The 18,971-nt window shown below is 47.0% G+C and overlaps 1 protein-coding gene across 2 annotated transcripts; it reads left to right on the plus strand.

The window, feature by feature from the left end:
* The first annotated feature begins 191 nt into the window (after window positions 1-191).
* LOC136476463 (transmembrane 9 superfamily member 2-like) lies at window positions 192-11,752 on the plus strand. Of its 2 annotated transcripts, XM_066474309.1 has the most exons (8): window positions 192-617; window positions 770-930; window positions 3,743-3,783; window positions 3,887-4,466; window positions 4,553-4,690; window positions 4,774-4,930; window positions 5,008-5,492; window positions 11,021-11,752. In XM_066474309.1, the coding sequence occupies exons 2-8, from the start codon at window positions 782-784 to the stop codon at window positions 11,238-11,240; spliced, it is 1,770 nt and encodes a 589-aa protein (XP_066330406.1). In that variant the 5' UTR covers window positions 192-617; window positions 770-781; the 3' UTR covers window positions 11,241-11,752. The 2 variants fall into 2 exon arrangements, with proteins under 2 accessions (XP_066330406.1, XP_066330407.1); XM_066474310.1 differs by lacking the exons at window positions 192-617; window positions 770-930 and adding an exon at window positions 1,588-1,593 and having other exon boundaries at window positions 3,741-3,783; window positions 11,021-11,748.
* The last annotated feature ends 7,219 nt before the right edge of the window (window positions 11,753-18,971 follow it).

The following is an 18,971-nucleotide window of genomic DNA, read 5'->3' on the forward strand; positions in this document are numbered from 1 at the left end:
CAAGACGCGGTCGGTCGAGCAGAGGAGTGGGAGGAGGACGCGGACGAGCAGAGAGGCGCAGTCGGTCGCGTCGTGCGGCGTCGGTCCGGACCGACGCCGCACAGTAGCAATATCGAACGGCAGTAACAGGCGACCGGGCAAACGGGCGCCCCCGCCGCCCCGCTGTGCTGAACGCAACCAAGCTGCGGAATTTAGAAATCGCGAGTTGCCCCGCTGTGCTGAACGCAACCAAGCTGCGGAAGAAACACGTCCGGCTCTTTTATCTTTTCATCTTCTTCCATAGATCCAAGAGATTTCTCCATTCCCAAGCTGTTTGACCAGACAAACCATAAAAAAAATTGAACTTTCAATCCATCTCCCCTCTCCGGCTCTTCCTCCCAAAACCTCCACGAGCTGCCCTGTCCAGCAGATCCCCGGCCGTTGCCTCCCAAGAGCCCCGCCCCAATCGACGGTTCCCACCCAAATCCGCCGCCCCAGTCGACGGGTTCGCACCAAATCAGCCGCCCCCGCAGCGGCGCGGGAGCGGCGCCGTTGGGACGCATTCCCGCTGAAATCTCCCGACGGGGTCTCGTCATTTTGACGCCTGAGCTTCATTCGGGTGGAAAGTTTGGATCTTGGTAAGGATCTTAGGGGCTGGTGGGGTCGAGTCTGCATGTCCTCTTTTCCCTTTCGCTCGCAAGGATCTCGCCTTTGCGCGTTGCATGTGCAGGCCGTTCTCTGGTGCGGTCAAGATCTCTCTGACTTTAGTTCTGTCGGTGCTCTTGTACAGGTGCTTGCGGAGATGGCGAGCGCTGGGGCAGCTGCTGTTCTTGCTGTTGTGGTTTTGGCTTGTGCACTGGGTGCCAGAGCTGATGGCTCTGATCACAAGTACAAGGAAGGGGATCATGTTCCGCTCTACGCCAACAAGGTCGGGCCTTTCCACAATCCAAGGTACAGCACACACTTGCAATGCTCAAACTTTAGATATGGAATCAGCATTATGTTGTACTATGGTTTCAGTTATCCTTACAATGCGAGTTTTAATAAGCTTGCTGTTTATGTTGGTGGTTACATTACAATGGGATCACTAACAGTTTGGATGCAGTTATGTCGCTTTAACCCCAGTCACCATCATGTAATTATTCAATGGCTAGCATCTCTGTAATTTGGTAGCTTCTTTTCCTCCTTGTACGGTTTGTCCTTCTGTTAGCTCCGAGCTAACAACCCTGTAACTTCTATTCATTTTTTAATATATTGTTTGGTGCTGGGGAGCTTTGCTCCACAGTTTCTCTTAAAAAAAATAGTTTGGACGCAGCAGCTTAAATATTACTAAGTGTATCGTAGGTCATGTACTACTCAATTATAGGGCTTAGTATAAAAGTTATGAATCTGCATTCCGAGACTGTTATAGTGGTATTCTTCAATTATAGGAATGGAGTCATGTATTACTAAGTGTTTGCAGAGCTACATATTTAGCTTGAATGCTTGATAATAATCTTGATAACTCCATACTTGTACCGTGCTGAATGTCATGGCATGGCACAAAGAATGTTCCCTCAATCTTGCATAACTGAAAAAATGAACTGAGTACAGACTGCATACTTCCACAATCCATCCGAAAAAAATGGGATGAGCACAGACTGCATACTTTAACAATCAGGATCAGCATGGCACACAAAGATGACTTATGTTTGCGGAACCTTCAACAATCAGGTCAGCTGAATAGAAAATCACTAATTCACAAGGTTGTATAAAAACATATTGACACAGAAGCACAGATCACAAGTGTGTACATATTCTCTGTTGACACATAATAACAGATTCTTTTCTGTACACATTTGACACATAGCTCAGATCACAATTCACAAATGTGTATAAGAACATATCACAATTTGCAAGCACCAATTGTGTGTAAGAGTAGATCAAGCACAAATGAGATTCCATAAAAGAACAATGTGAAGCAATTGTATAAGCATATCAGTACATATGTATTACACTGTCTTAGAAATTATGGAATAATGTCAGGCACAATTGTAGGCAGATGAGCTCTAGGCTCTAGCTATTGAGGCGTCGAGCAAGAATACCATCCTAGAGGCTTTTGTAGTATTCCTGCTGAGTGATGGACATGGTACTAATGTCGATTCATAATTCTCTCTTCGTCCAACATCCTCTTGAACTCAAATTCAGACTTATCAAGTTTAATCCTTTCTTGTGCTGGTATTTGCTCCTCAGATTGGCTAATCTGAGCACTCAAACCAACAGCATCAGTACCATCTCTAATCAAGGTTGTGAAATATCACCCTCCATGTATATGTCCTGCAAAAACATTACAGAGCCTCTCTAAAGGGCGTACCCAGTGCAGAGAGCTCCCGCTCTGTGCGGGGTCTGGGGAAGGGTGTCAGTGGCAAGCCTTACCCTCGCCTGTGCAATGCGAGAAGACCGCGACTCGAACCCGGGACCTTCCGGTCACAGGCGGTAAGACTCTACCACTTGCACCAGGCCCGCCCTTCATTACAGAATGAACGGAAAAAAACATAAAAGAAAGAGCAGCTAAACTAGTAGTATCGCTTATGGTCTAACAAAGTGAATACTGAATAGAGGCTGCAAGTGAACAGAAAATAACAGCTAAATCACATATGCAAGTACTAGCTAGTAGTACTGCTCATGGTCTCACAAAGTGAAGACTCTACCAACTGAGCTACTATCACTTATTTATTTTTTATAGTTTCCCCGCTATTGCATCGAGCACAAGAGTTTGCTTTTCCCAGGCAATTTTCGGTCTTTGACTTCTAGAGAAAACAATTTACTTTTCAAACAAAACAGTTTAACACCTGAGATGTAACCCGGGGGAAAATCTATGTTAGATCCACATGAGGGGCTGGCCGCTGGCCTAAATGGGAGAATTATATGTGCTGATTTTTTTAAGCAAGTACTTCAGATTCTGTTCTCCCAAAAGATGATCCTATCCATAACTCGGACACAAGACAGAGCTTCACCCTAGCCGGTTGCAGAATCAAACAAAACAAAAACTACTGAGCGGATCATCATCTTTCAGCCAATGCATGGGCCGACAGCCCTTGCCCTAGCTGGAGTCTGTCTCCCCCACCTGCTGACTGGAACGAAAAGGATTCACCATTGCCAAGCATCTGGGGATGTGGATTGACCTGCCGGTGCCACGATTGGGTTCTCCCCAGGCCATGGGCTGCAGAATTGTTTCATGGAGTACGCCAACATGGCATATCTGCAGAAACGGTGGCATGTGGGGAAGGGGAATGTGGCAATAGGCAGACCTCGCGGGAAAAGGATTTGCGTGCGCAGGGAAGGAATGCTGTGCTCCTTGCCTGTGTGGGAAGGTTTTCACGACTCCGGATTCAGAGTGGAGTCGACTCTCCACCTCTAGCTAGCGAGGATTGCAGGATGTGGTATGGCCATAATTGGAGAACAATTTTGGGGTGCTGTTGGCGGTGTTTTTTGTTACCAAGAAACTCAATATATGGCTAGAGGAATTGCTTTACAGATGCTCTTGGTTGCTGTTACAGTGTCTTTGTGGTTCCACATACACTAGCTAGAAATAAGCAGTATGGATATCTCGATCGAGGATAGGTTATATGGGCAATTATGCCATGTGAGCTATGGCATTTTCATATTTTTGTTAATGCTTAAAAAACAGAATCTACAAGGGAATAAACATGCGATGTCTCTATTGAGCCTCTTGTTATCACTGTTTTGCTTTTGTTTGATCATGAGTTGTCGTGTGTTGCAGTGAGACGTACCGGTACTATGATCTACCCTTTTGTGCACCAGGTATACAAATCCCAACCTTTTCTGCTGTTGTTTGCTTTAGCGATCTCTTTGACTGGTTCTGACCATTTATTGCTTCTTTCTGTTAAATGCTGGCTTGTAATAGAACATCCAAAGGACAAAAAGGAAGCTCTTGGCGAGGTTCTAAATGGTGACCGGTTGGTTGATGCCCCATATGAGTTGGACTTCAAGGAAGACAGGAATTCCAAGGTTCTCTGCAAGAAAGTATTGTCAAAAGAGCAAGTTGCCAACCTCCGGGATGCAGTTGCCAAGGATTACTACTTCCAGATGTACTACGATGATTTGCCATTATGGGGATTCCTTGGTAAACTGAACAAGGACAAGGATCAAGGAGATGCGAAGTACCTACTGTTTAAGCACATCCACTTTTACATCATGTACAATGATAACCGTGTCATAGAAATCAATGTACAGACTGATCCAAATGTGGCTGTGGATATCACAGAGGACAAGGAAGTGCCAATAGAGTTCTCTTATTCAGTGACATGGAAAAAGACAGATATTCCTTTTGAGAAAAGAATGGATAAGTACTCCAAGTCTTCCTCTATGCCACAACATCTAGAGATCCATTGGTTTTCCATAATTAACTCGTGTGTTACTGTACTCCTCCTGACTGGTTTCCTGGCTACAATCTTGATGCGTGTTCTCAAGAACGATTTCATCAAGTAAGATATTAGCTACTGGGCTCCATTCTAGTCACCTAGCTTGCAGTTTACTAGATGCATTATTAATTCATTAATTTTCATTGAAGGTATTCTCATGAAGATGAGTCCCTTGAAGACCAAGAGGAGACTGGATGGAAGTATATTCATGGTGATGTCTTCCGTTTCCCCAAACAGAAGTCCGTTTTTGCAGCACTTATTGGATCTGGAACTCAGCTTCTTGCCCTGTAAGACCTCTGTCAGTTTAGATTATCTTATTAGTCAAGCTCTGAAAGGATCCTATCCGTTATAAATGATTCTTGTTTCACAGTGCGATTTTCATCTTCCTCCTCGCTCTTGTTGGTGTCTTTTATCCATACAACCGGGGAGCTCTTTTTACTGCCCTTGTTGTCATCTATGCTCTTACATCCGGTATTGCTGGATACACAGCCACTTCTTTCTATCTGCAACTGGAGGGAACAAACTGGGTAAGCCATGCTTTAATGATCATCTTTCTTCAATCCTTTGCTGCTGTATGTTTACACATCATGTCTATGTGTTTCAGGTTAGGAATCTAATATTGACTGGCTGCTTATTCTGTGGACCTCTCTTCTTGACATTCTGTTTCCTAAATACAGTTGCAATAGCGTACAGTGCTACAGCAGCTTTGCCTTTCGGCACTATCATTGTTATTATCCTCATCTGGGCACTTGTAACCTCTCCTCTCCTTGTGTTGGGTGGTATAGCCGGGAAAAATAGTAATACAGAATTCCAATCCCCCTGCCGCACAACCAAGTACCCGAGGGAAATCCCTCAGCTTCCATGGTACCGAAGCACCATTCCTCAGATGACAATGGCAGGGTTCCTCCCTTTCAGCGCAATTTACATTGAGCTGTACTATATATTTGCCAGTATCTGGGGGCATAAGATATACACTATCTACAGCATCCTCTTTATTGTGTTCATTATCCTCATCATTGTCACAGCCTTTGTCACAGTGGCACTTACGTACTTCCAGCTTGCTGTTGAGGATCATGAGTGGTGGTGGAGGTCAGTGTTTGGAATATCAACTCATCTTTATGCTTTATCCCTCATTTTTGTTCTTGTCTGTGGTTACCTTTTTATTGTCTTTGAAAATGCCATCCATCAAAACTAGAAATGAGAAGCACAAGGTCTGGTTTGTAGCAACTATTTTAGTACATGGATTGCTAGATCAGAGCTTCCTTGGGAAATGTTTATAGAAAATGCATTTATGATATTACTGAAAGTACTGGAACTTAATAAATGTTAGAAGTAGAATGAGGCCAACACCCTGTATTGAAAGGCCCAAGAGGGCTAGTATACACAATGTACATATGCAAAGGATAAGTGTGTTGCATGAGGTGTCATATGAAAAGAAGCCCTCCAAGTAGAGGGAAAACACATATACCTCCTATACATCTAACACCCCCCCTCAAACTCATGGTGGATCTACAACACTGAGTTTGGAGAGTAGAAATCTATGATGAGCCCGGGTCTGTGCCTTGGTGAAGAAATCAGCTAACTGAACCTCTGAAGGCACATGGTGGAGCGTCACAACCAGATCATGCACCTGCGATCTCATGTAGGAAGCATCAACGCCAATGTGTTTGGTGAGCTCATGCTTGACTGGGTCTCGAGCAATACTGATCGCACCGGTGCTGTCAGAAGAGAGAGGAGTGGGTGCAGTGGCAGGAACACCAAAATCCTCAAGAAGCCATCGTAGCCATGTCACCTCCGCAGTCACAGTCGCCATAGCACGCAGCTCAGCCTCAGCACTCGAGCGGGAAACTGCAGTCTGCTTCTTGGTTTTCCAGGCAATCAAGGAGGAGCCAAGGAAAACACAATAGGCAGAGAGAGAGTAGCGATCATAATGATCACTCGCCCAGGTCGCATCAGAATACGCCTGAAGCTGAAGAGAACTAGAACGAGAGAAGAAAAGGCGCCGAGAGATAGTTCCACGAAGGTATCGCAGAACACGAAGGAGGTGAGCATAGTGGAGCTGGGTAGGAGCTGAGACAAACTGACTCAAGATATGCACAGAGTGAGAAATGTCAGGACGAGTGATCCCAAGGTAGACAAGACTCCCAACAAGCTGACGATAGCGAGTAGGATCAGCAAGTGGTACACCATCAGTGGGTCGTAGGTGAACACCAAGCTCCATAGGAGTATCAACAGTGCGGTGATCAGTGAGAGCAGCACGGGAAAGAATGTCCTGAGTGTACTTCTCCTGAGAGAGAAAAATACCATCAGATGTGGAGGTGACCTCAAGACCAAGGAAGTAACGAAGGGGACCCAAATCAGACATAAGGAATGTCTCACCGAGACGCTGCTTCACAAAATCAATGTACTGGGAATCATCGCCCGTGATGATCATGTCATCGACATAGAGAAGAAGAAGGGTGCGACCACGAGGGGAAGTGTGAACAAAAAGAGCAGGATCGTGATCACTTGGCGTAAAACCAGCATCGATGACAACAGAGGAGAAACGCTCAAACCAGGCTCGAGGAGCTTGCTTGAGGCCGTAGAGAGAACGGCGCAACCGACAAACCAGGCCATCAGGAACAGAGTATCCTGGAGGTGGCTGCATATAGACTTCCTCTCGCAGCTCGCCATTGAGGAAGGCATTCTTGACATCCAACTGGGATATCGACCACTGACGAACAGAAGCAACTGCAAGAAGAGTGCGAACAGTAGTCATGTGCGCGACAGGAGCGAAGGTCTCATAGTCACGACCTTGCTCCTGTTGGAAGCCGCGCGCCACAAGACGAGCCTTGTAGCGCTCAAGAGAGCCATCCGAGCGGGTCTTTACCTTGTACACCCACTTGCAAGTGATAGGGGTGACGTGAGGTGGCAAAGGAACAAGATCCCAGGTGCTAGTACGTTCTAGGGCAGCAATCTCCTCAGCCATAGCATGTTGCCACTCCTGGTGAACGGCAGCTTCCCGATAGGTCGCGGGCTCAGCCAAGACGGCAGCAGTGAAGCCAAGGCGATCGGGACGACGAAGGGTGCTGCGATCACGAAGAGAATAACGAGGAGGAAACTCAGGAGGAGGTCCAAGGACGGACGGAGAAGAGTCAAGTGGTGGCGCCGGGCGCGGACGACGAGTGTAGTAGTGAGTGATCTCACGGGAAGGACGCAATGATGATAGTGGAGGAGAGACTAGTGGTGGAGAGGTAGGAGGAGGTGGTGAAGGTGGAGAAGTAGGTGGTGGTGGTGGAGGCGGAGTAAAAGATACCTGAGGGGGCGAAGAGGATGGAGACTACAGCGGAAGGTACCAGTCAGGTAAAGTGAGGAATGAGAGGGACTCAGTGGTACTAGAAGAACCGGAAGGGGAACGAGGATAGTAAGGCCGGGATTCATCGAAGGTGACATCCCGAGAAATCCTCATCCGACGAGCAACAGGGTCATAGCAGCGATAACCCTTATGTTCCGTACTGTACCCAAGAAAAACACACTCAACAGACTGAGCAGTGAGTTTTGTGCGCTCACGAGGTGGAAGTAGGACGTAACAGACACACCCAAAACAACGAAGATGGCTATAGGAAGGAGGGGTGCCGAAAAGACGCTCATAGGGAGTGCAACCCCGAAGACAAGTAGAGGGTTGGCGATTTATAAGAAAAACAGCTGTAGAAACCGCCTCAGCCCAAAAATGAGGAGCAAGCATAGAAGAGATCAAGAGAGCACGAGCAGTCTCAAGAGTGTGGCGATGCTTGCGCTCAGCAACACCATTTTGAGCATGAGCACCAGGACATGAAAATTGGGCAAGCGTACCCTGCTCAGCAAGGTAGGAACGATGAGCAGTGGAGATGTACTCACCAGCAGAATCCGCACGAAAAACTCGAATGAGAGAGTTAAACTGGGTACGGATCATGGTGGCAAATTGCTGGTAAATAGAAAGAAATTGACCACGTGAAGACATCAAATAAATCCAGGTAAATCTCGAATAGTCATCAATGAAAATAACATAATATGATTGACCCCCTTTTGAAACAAAAGGTGCAGGACCCCATACATCAGAGTGAACAAGATCAAAAGGTTTCTGGGACTTAGACGCACTAGAAGGGTAGGGGAGTTGCAACTGTTTGCCAAGTTTACAACCCGTACAATGAAGAGTAGTGTCACCAGAAACAGGACCTAAAACACCATTACCAACAAGGGTGGACAATCTAGAACCAGAGAGGTGGCCAAGACGACGATGCCACTGCGCAAAAGAAGTGGTAGACGAAGCAGCTGACACGGATGTTGAAGAACTGGGTGATGTGGGAGCCAAAACGGGTGAAGGAAGACGCAACCAATCAAGCTCCCAGAGGCGTTGGGAGTCCCGACACCTAGGCCCATTTCCCACCAAGAGGCCCGTACGGAGATCCTGAACACAACAAGAATCAGACTCAAGGATTATGCGACAGCCATGATCAGTGATTTGACCCGCAGACAAGAGTTGCATAGTGAGTTTGGGAACATGCGAAACAGTAGGAATATTAAACGAAGAGGTCGAAAGAACACCTCTCCCAGCAACAGGAAGAGAAGTGCCATCTGCGGTGCGAACAGAAATAGGTGGATCGGGGGAAGATAGAGAGGATAAGTGTGTTGCATGAGGTGTCATATGAAAAGAGGCACCAGAGTCGAGGAACCATGGGGATGATATACCTGACGGAGGAGGAGCGGAACTAGAAGCCTGAGCTGTAGTCCCGTGACCGGAGGCCTGAGCTGCAGTAGTGAGGCGACGAAACAGGGCAAGAACCTCCTGCTCCGCTGCAGACACGGAACGAGTGCTCTGTGAAGTAGAGGAACCACCAGAGCCCTGAAAAGAGCGTCTGCCACAACGCCCTGATCGGTCGCGCTGCTTCTTGCGACAATCCTTCTCCTCATGACCATAGATCTTGCAGTAGCCACACTGAATACCAGAAGGTGCCCCCGTCACCACAGGAGAGGGCTGAGACGGAGGCGGAGAGACCTGGGGAGGTGTGGCTGCTAGGACGGAGGGCTGCGGCGGAACACGAGTCACACCCCCAGCTCGAAGACGTGTCTCCTCAGCTCGTAACTCAGGCATCGCCTCTGAGAGCGATGGGCGCGGACGACGAGTCAGCAACTGTGCTCGAACAGTCTCGAACTCGGGACGAAGCCGAGAGAGAAACTCGTGAAGGCGAAGAATGTCTCTCTGGTCCCGGTGACGGTCACAGCACCGGCAAGTACCACCACCGCAGAACTCAGCGCCCAAACTGTCCAGGCGATGCCAGACAGCTGTCATCTGACGGTGGAAGTCCTCAACTGTGGAGTCAAGCTGACGAAGCGACTGAGCCTCCTCAACAACAGCAAGGTACATCGCTTCGTTACGAATCTCGTAACTGCGACGGAGGTGAGCCCACATAAGGTGTGAAGTGGCAAGACCTCTAAGGGATAACGAGAGATCGACCTCCATGCTCGCAAGTAAGATAGCCTTAGCAGATTTTTCCTCGCGTAGCCAAGTCTCATAGACACCGAGATCAGACTGGTAGCTCTCCATCTCAGCCTCAAATGCCTCAAGTAAAGCATTCTTGGCATCATCATCAGTATCTAGCGGGTATGTGGGCGGCGTGGGAAGAAGAGGACGGGGAGGACAGATCCGCTCACCCGTGAGGTAGCCCCACAGCAGCTGCCCATCCATGTGGACCTCCATATGGAAAACAAAGGGCCGCTCGGGAGGGAGCGGGCGCAGAGGGCGGTGCGGTGGCGCGGGAGGGCGGCGTGGTGGCGTGCAGGACCGCGCGAGCGGCGGCGGGCCGGCGCGCGATGGCGCGCCAGTGGGCGGCGCGGTTGCGCGCAGGGCCGCGCGAGCGGTCGGCGGGCCGGCGCGCAGGGGCGCGCGAGCGTGCGGCGCGGGTTCGCGACGGCTGCGCGATGCGGTCGGATGGCCGGGGCGGAGCAGCGCGAGGGTGGGATGCGGAGGCCGGCGGGGTTGGGCAGAAATCGCCGGCGTTGCTCAGCAGCCGAAGGTAAGGATGGAAACCTAGCTTGATACCATGTTAGAAGTAGAATGAGGCCAACACCCTGTATTGCAAGGCCCAAGAGGGCTAGTATACACAATGTACATATGCAAAGGATAAGTGTGTTGCATGAGGTGTCATATGAAAAGAAGCCCTCCAAGTAGAGGGAAAACACATATACCTCCTATACATCTAACAATAAACACTCGGGCATCCAATGAGAAATTAGAATAAACTTACTTCTATAGCACTTAAGAAGTTATATTTCAGCAACAACTTTGAGTTATGTATCATCTGCTGTTGTTTTGTATCAACTGATGCTTGGATAAAGTTTGGTGCTAAAATAAGGCTGATGGATATAGGACACTCAAGATGTGGATTATAATGAATGATATGAATGAACATATACATTTTTTGAATCGTGGTCTGCAGCAGAGAAGTCAGAATTTATGTGTGCATTAGGGAACCATATCTGGATAAACTTGTTAGATGTCTGTTCTCTAGTTTTGTAGGTTTATGTTTTCATTCTCTGTCTTGCAGTTTTATCTTCCACATGGAATACAATTACAAACCTGTAAAAATGTCTGCTTGCAGATCTGTCCTGTGTGGAGGCTCCACGGGCATATTCATCTTCTTCTACTGCATCTACTACTACCATGCGCGGTCCGACATGTCAGGCTTCATGCAGACATCCTTCTTCTTCGGCTACATGACCTGCGTCTGCTACGGCTTCTTCCTCATGCTGGGCACCGTCGGTTTCCGCGCATCGCTCTTCTTCGTGCGGCACATCTACCGCTCCATCAAGTGCGAGTAAACTGCCGCTCCATCAAGTGCGAGTAAACATTGGCTGTTGCTAGATGTGCTCACGTGGTCCAACATGTCCATGGCTGCTGTTTGGGTGGCTTCAGATCCGAATGGAGAAACCGTGACCAGTTGGATTGTGCCTGAATTATGCCCAAGCGCCACCATGCCCCTCAATCTGAACCTCTTCGCCTTTAGCCTTTATAGCCTTTATATGTTGGAGCTCCCGGAAAGGAGGATGTATGTAGTGTAGGACTGTTACCAGAGGCAGTGTCTGTCAGTCTGTATTATTATCTACACTTGTAGTCCTGTCAGTGTCACCTTATAATTTTGTTGCTGAAACCTGTGTCTTGCTCAGTAGAACATAGTAGGCTTGTATGTGAAACAGAGGGAGGAATGAATTAGCATGTACGGAAGTCCGGTGTGATTGAACAAGGACAGTTTAGGTGCGAAGGCAAGCGCAGTCTCTTTTGTTTAGGTGGAGATGCTGCAGGTTGGGCTAATTGGCTCACATGGGCTTGGGGAGCTGAAGTGGGCCTAAAAAAGGCCTACATGTACTACACTACTCTTTTTTTTTTCTATGCAATCCCTGGCTCTATGGCCCTGTTATTGGAACCATAAGCTCGACAACATTGCGAGCAATCAAGGTCTTTACAAATTCTGGGAGGGCCCACACGTGGCGACCACCCGGGTCCCAACACATAGCGAGCTTAGCTAAATTATGTGCTATTCCATTACAAGCTCTAGGAATAGAAATGACACTACTGCATACAAAATGCTCATTCAACAAATCACGAGTGTCCCTTATCAACATTCTGCATGCTGCGAGATCCATGGATGGTGAGACATGAGCTTTTTGAAGAATTGTCGAGTCCATCTCCACCTGCACTCGTGAAATGCCATGATCTGTAGCACGCGGCTGCTTCAGCTGTGATCGCATCCGGGATTGATCCCAGGCGACTGGCCCCTGCAAGCACCACTTCGCCTTCATAGTCACGGACAGTAAAGCCCCAACTTCCTTGCATCATCTCCTGGACCGAATTGATCATGAGCTGGCCCGGCGGTGGAGCTTTCCATCTAGCATTCCCAGCTGTCTGCCTGATCGGCTCCTTCCTCTCCGACTTGCTCAGATCGGTCAGCAAGTTAAGTACATCTGCAGCAACGTCATCCACACCCTGACCCTTCTCCCCTTTGTTAATTTTGTTTCTCTCAGTCCACCACTTCCAAAGGAATAACACTGTTTTAGTTCGGGCTTCTTCTTTCAGTGATAATATTTCAGGCACCACTTCCCATGCCGATTGCTTTGACAACAGCTGTTGGCGAACCGGTTCAAGGGAAAGAGTAGACCAACATCGCTTCACCAGCTTGCATTTAAGAAAGCAATGTCCTCCATCCTCATCCAACCGTTGACAAACTGGGCATCTTGTATCGAGCTGCACACCTCTCCTCTGAATATGCATCTTGAAAGCAAGACAGTCGCGTGCCATGATAGAGTGATAACGGGGAAGGAATGAGTTATTAGGGATACAAGAACAGTTTGGGATGGGTGGACAAAGTCCAGAATGGTTGCACAAGAACAGAAGTGCAAAGACATGAGCAGTTTGCTTTGTTTAGGTGGACATGCACAAGGTTGAGCTAATGCCAACCCCAGCTACTTGCATGGGGTTTGGGGAAGTGAGATGGGCCTAGAAAAAGGCCTCAGAGCAGGTCCAAGCGCATCTTTGTGCCTTTTTTTTTCCGTTCGCTTTCAATAAAGATACTGTATTGTTATGTTATTTAAAGATGAGATGGAGTGAGACGGTGACGTGAGATCAGATATCTCTGGACGAATTTGAATATAGCTAAGCTAGAAAAAGGCCTGTAGCGGGGAGATTCTTGTCTTGGGCTTAAAGGGAAGGGAAGGGAAGGGAAGAAAAAGGCGGATTCCCCGGGACCAAAAAATTGAGATGCCAAACGAGGCAACGAACATGCATGGGGTGACAGCAACTCTCACTCTCGCAAAGGACCAAAGTTGAAAGAAATGCACTGGCTTTTTCTAATCCAGTAGTCTAAAATATACACACATGACTTTGTTTTGATTTGAGTTTTTATTTGCAGACCTGCTGTGTTTTTTTTTGGTATTGTTCTTTCAACCCTGAAGATGATGAGAGCTCCATGAACAGCTGTGTTTTTGTACTGATTTTTTCAGACGACGTAGGAGGGGTCGCCATCAACCATGGATCTCAGTGATCCTCCCAGCTGAAAGAAAGCCTGAACATACACGTTGCAAACTTGCATTGCGTCATGCGTTATGCTGTCGTCTTGTCTGCAAGTTCCAAAGCCTGAATTGAACATGCTAGTTTGCGCAATCCGCTTGTAGGTTCCTTGTTGCCTTTCTCCTCTTCCTCCGTTATGGTCATGGATGCATGGATATACTAGGCTTCCCTTGTTTTGTCTGCTCACATCAAATCAAACCGGCGACATAACAAAGCGAGTCATCCAAAACTTTTGGATGGAAGAAACGCAATGACTGTTCATCAGACACGTGATTGTGATAGCTCTATCAGCGTCGCAAGTCGCAACGACAAAGTTGACGATGCAACGTCAAATCTTGCAACCGAACCGAGCTGCGTCCACTACTGCAGGATGGACTTATTGTCTCGGGCCGGTAACGGCTTTTAGTCCCGGTTACCACACTGGGACAACGATCCCGGAACTAAAGGTGGAACCTTCAGTCCCGGGTCATCGAGCCAGGACTAAAGAGAGACCTTTAGTCCCGGTTGGTGTTAAACACCGAGACTAAAGGCCCCCAGCCGAGCAAACATGGCCGCACCCTTTAGTCCCGGTTGGTAAACCCAACCGGGACTAAATGTTTTTTCCCCTTTTTTTTGTTTCTATTTCTATTTTTCTTTTTTTTTCTATTTTCATGGTGCTACCAGGTTTTTTTGTTTCTATTTCTATTTTCCTTTCTTTCCTATTTTTAATTGATGATTCATTTTGGTTTTTGAATACGCATTCTACGCTGCTAGAATATACGTACGTTTATAATGTTCAACATTTTGTATAAACTATAGTACGAAGGACCTTTAGTCAAGGATCAGCGGTACAATCCTGTTCAAGTTTGTGCTGCTTGGTTCGAGAGCTGAGCTTTTAAGTTAGCTTTCACTCTTCTGAGCAAGCGAGGTGGTGCTAATAGGTGGAACTGGCCAGCAATTCCAGCATATTGCGTACTGGGCCGGCCCATCGAGGCTCCTGTAAACACCCGGGACTAAAAGACCTTTAGTCCCGGCTGATAATACCAGTCGAGACTAAAGGTATACCTTTAGTCCCGGCTCGTAATACCAGCCGTGACTAATTGATTTGGTCGTGTTCAGTTGCATCGGACCAGCCGGGACTAAAGGTCTTCGTTTTCAGTGTCAGCAATAAATGTGTAACAGAACCGATCAATTATACGAAATTAAGTAAGAAAATCATCCGCCAGAGCAGACGATTTAACAAACTTAAGCCCGTATAACCCGATAGTCTGTGAAATCACGAAGGATTTCAAACCAACTCACATCCCAGCCAAGATCGTAATAAGTTTAGCGGTCACCATCACATATTACATAAAAGTTCGCATCTCAGATACATCAGAGTTTAAACATAGTTATTACAAAACGAGTTCGAATAAAAGTAGCGGAAGCCATTTGTTCAAAACCACACACACACTCACATGGAGTTCAAATACAGTGCCAGCTAATGATCATCTCCAACAAAAACATCAGACGAGACATAAGGAATGACCATGCCCATGGTCCTAAGCATCACCCATCGCAGGATAAAGGCAGTTGATACAGTAGCCGTAATACATCTGCCCATCTGCAAGAAGTGAGAATAAAACCCTGAGTACGAGAAGGTACTCAACTAGACTTACCCGACATAACCGAAAATAAGTGTCACCAAGGATTATGAAGGGCTTTATAGTAGGGTAGCTGACTCATTTGCAAAAAGAAACGTTTTTAGCATTTCCAGAACCTTTCTAAAAGCATTATTGCCAAGTTAATTATTTATAACCTGTCGACTAGATTTGCACCTATACTAGAGCAAACATGTGATTAAGCAGGTAATGATAACCAATGATCATTAAACAACTTCCATAATGTCATATTCATTATAACTGTCCAAGTGTTCCATCAACATTACTACGATGAAGTCACTCAAGTCAAGTGCTCACTATCCAGGAGCAATGGCGATTCGAATCGATTCCTAACCAGCTGGTGATTTATTTCTTACACAAACCTCACTCACCCGCTAAAGTGAGGTATTGATCACCGAGTCAACTATCCAGGTATCTCGAGTTTGCCAGGAACCACATGTACCCGGGGGCCGACCGACTGCACTTTGGTCTTATCATCTCGCCCCCGTGTCCTACCACACCTGCTCCGGCACAGTGCGCTGCGGGCAATCTACTCGGCCCGAATAATCTCCCAGCTTCGCGGTCGGAAGGTACTCTATCCGACCAGCTAAATGTAAGGTATGCGTTCAACATGACTCGAGGCCCAACAACGGTCAGTCCTTAATCGACACAGACGGAAAGCACTACAGCTCAAAACTCTGTAAGTCTCCGTCCGGTCTCAACTTCATTTAATACTTAGTTATACCATGACTACATAGTTATCCAAGCAGATCCAGGTAACCACCTATAGCTCGCAGGTGACAGGAAATCACCTGACTTCTACCGGTCTAAGGCAGCTAAGCATTGACTCGACTGCGGATACTAGGGTAACAAGGATATAGTATAACAAAGGTAGATAAGGTATAATGCAGCAACGGTTGCAAACAACTCCCGAACGTAATGCATTAATTAAAGTAAAAACATTTAATTAATAATTGCAAACCGAGAGAAAATACTCCGGGGCTTGCCTCTTTTGAAGGAGCTCGGGCGGTGATCGGGGCACTCCGGAAGTTCCTCAACGTCCTCCTCGTCGGCTTTGGGCACTTCCTGCGGCTGCACCTCGAGCTGCTCCTCGGGCTCCTCGGGTATGACGACTGAATTCTCGGTTTGTGATCCTGTATGATGCAATGTGCGTAAGTGCTTATGCCATCGATGCATCGGATGAGATGAATACAATGGGTATGCTTGAATGCAAGGTAGTCAACATCATCCAAGAACATATACTACAAGCACATGTCATCTACTGCATTCTCTTCTACTATTAATATGCTAAGTCAACACATCTTATTAAATGCTTCAAAGATACACCAAAGCTTCACTAATTTCTTAATCACACATAAAGCAACACTTGATTAAATCCTAATTAATAATAATAGGTTTGAATAGCAACAACTATTTTTATTACTTAGAAAAATCTTAGAAAATTACCATAGCACAGTACTACCCTAAGTAGTCTACCATCAGATTTTCATGGTATTTGAATGAGTGGATTAGCCTACACAAAAATAACAAGCTATGGCATGATTATGAACATGAAAATACTTTGTACTGTGAAAAATGTCAAACAACAGAGGAAATATTTTTTCTATGTTCTACACAGCAAATAATCATTGTACAAAAATCATCACATGCATGTTTTATACAAATTTTGCTCTCTAGCAAAATTAACAAAAATCAGCCATCAAAGGCACTTGAAGTACACCTCATAATTTTTCTATAGTACATGCATGACACATATTTTTCCTAGGAAGTACATTACATAAGAAGATTAACAAACTTGGAAATCATATTTTTCTGAAGCCTATAGGTTTTTCTACACATTTTTCAAGTTATCAGCAATATCAAGGATTAAACAAAGCTCTACAGAAAAGTATCTTAAAAATGACATGCAATATTTTTCTCATGTAGATCTGGTGACAAGGAACCTAGAAAAATTTGTTTCAACAGATTTGGAGCAAATTTGAGTATACAAACATTTTCCAAATCATTTCTCTTTCCAAATAATAAAAAGAAAAACTGAAAACAAAAACTTCCTATTACTACTGGGCCGGCCCGTGGGAACCAATTGGCCCATGGCCACTTTTGGCCTGTGCAGTCCGAGCGAAGGGGAATGGCGGCCTGGCCCGGGGCTTCGGCCCACGGCCACTTGGCCTAGCTCGGCCGAGGCGAAGGGGTCGCGCCCCGCCGGCGTCGAGACGCCACGGCGGCGCGGCTCTCCAGCAGGCCAGCGGTCGTTGCCGGCTGGGTCAGGGCAAGCGGGCGAGCGCACGGGGTTCGCAAGGAGGTGGCGAATGCGAGCAGGCAACTAGGAAGGGTGGAGGAGGGGAAGAAGGATGCATTCCACGGCGGCGCCATGGCTGACGGTGGCGAAGCACGAAGAAGGCTCTACCTTGGCTCAAAGGCGTCACAACCACGAGCACCAGGTGCCGGAGAGCGAGGCGGAGCTAGGTACGCTTGATTGCTGGCCGTGGTGGAGCACTGACGGCGAATTCGACCGGCGGGGCTGCGGTGGCGCTCGCTGGCGAGAGAGCAGAGCGCGTGCGGGCGAAGCAGCGAGGCAGCGCGGGAGAATGGAGTGGCGAGCGCAGCGGCTTTGGCAGATGAAGGCGGGCACGTGGGAGCAGACGCAGGCCGTGGCTGCCGCGCGGCGAGCGTCGACGGCGCATGGCCGCCACGCGGCGGTCGCGCCCTGGCGTGGTCGGGATGCGACGCGCGGGAACGGGCGCGGCGCAGCGCTAGGCAGGCCAGACGCGGCGCTGGGCTGGGCCGAACGCGGGGCGCGCGGGAGGCGGGCGCTGCTGCAGGCCGGGCCAGCTTCGGCCGTGGGCCGAGAAGGGAGGCGGCGGCCCACGAAAGGAGAAAACATTTTTCTAAATTTCCATTTTTAAGAAATTTTCAAATACCAGTTTTCAAATATCATTTTGAGCAAGAAAATGACATCTTTTGAAAATATCCCAAAAATGAAAGTTGCTTAGAATTTAATTCTCTACAACTTTGCTTTTATGACCAAAGTCCATTTCTTGATAGATTTTGAATTATAAAATTAAAGTCAATTTTAACTCAAAACCCTAATTTTGGAGAATTATTTTTAAAGCAAAATTTGGCAATAATTTGAATACAAACTTTGCTCCAAAAATTGTGCTAAATAATTCTAGATGATTTACAATGATAGCCAAACATGTTTTACTAACCTAGCAAGCATAATCGGGGCAAAAACAACTCTAAACAAGTGTATGCAACATTCATGTTTCACGAGCATGTTTCGTATGTTTCGAAGCAGGGTTTCAGTTATTATTTACATGATTAGGCATGTATGATTAGGATGTTTGATGATGCATGATATGCATGATTTGTAGTGCCTAAATGTTGGCATAACACCGGGGTGTTACAGCCCTCCCCCCTTATAAAAATCTCGTCCCGAGATTTGGGTTACGAACCATTTGTTATAAAAATCTTCATAAGCTTTTTGTAGATATTCTTCCGTTTCCCAAGTTACATCTCCCTCATCATGATGATTCCACTGTATCTTGTATGTTTTCACCACACTATTCTGAGTAGCACGTTCTTTAGTGTCTAACACACGGACCGGTTGTTCACGGTACACCAAATCTGATTTGAGTTGGATGCCTCGAGGTTCTATTCTTTCCTCCGGAACACGCAAACACTTCTTGAGATGTGATACATAGAAAACTGGGAAGACGGTACTCATTGTCTCAGGTAACTCTAACTTATAAGCTACTGGACCTCTTTTTTCCAAGATCTTGTATGGTCCTACGAATCTCGCGGTAAGCTTTCTTCGGACTCCAAACCTTTTCTTCTTCATTGGCATGA

This window comes from Miscanthus floridulus, chromosome 8 (assembly GCF_019320115.1).
Source record: "Miscanthus floridulus cultivar M001 chromosome 8, ASM1932011v1, whole genome shotgun sequence".
NCBI lineage: Eukaryota > Viridiplantae > Streptophyta > Magnoliopsida > Poales > Poaceae > Miscanthus > Miscanthus floridulus.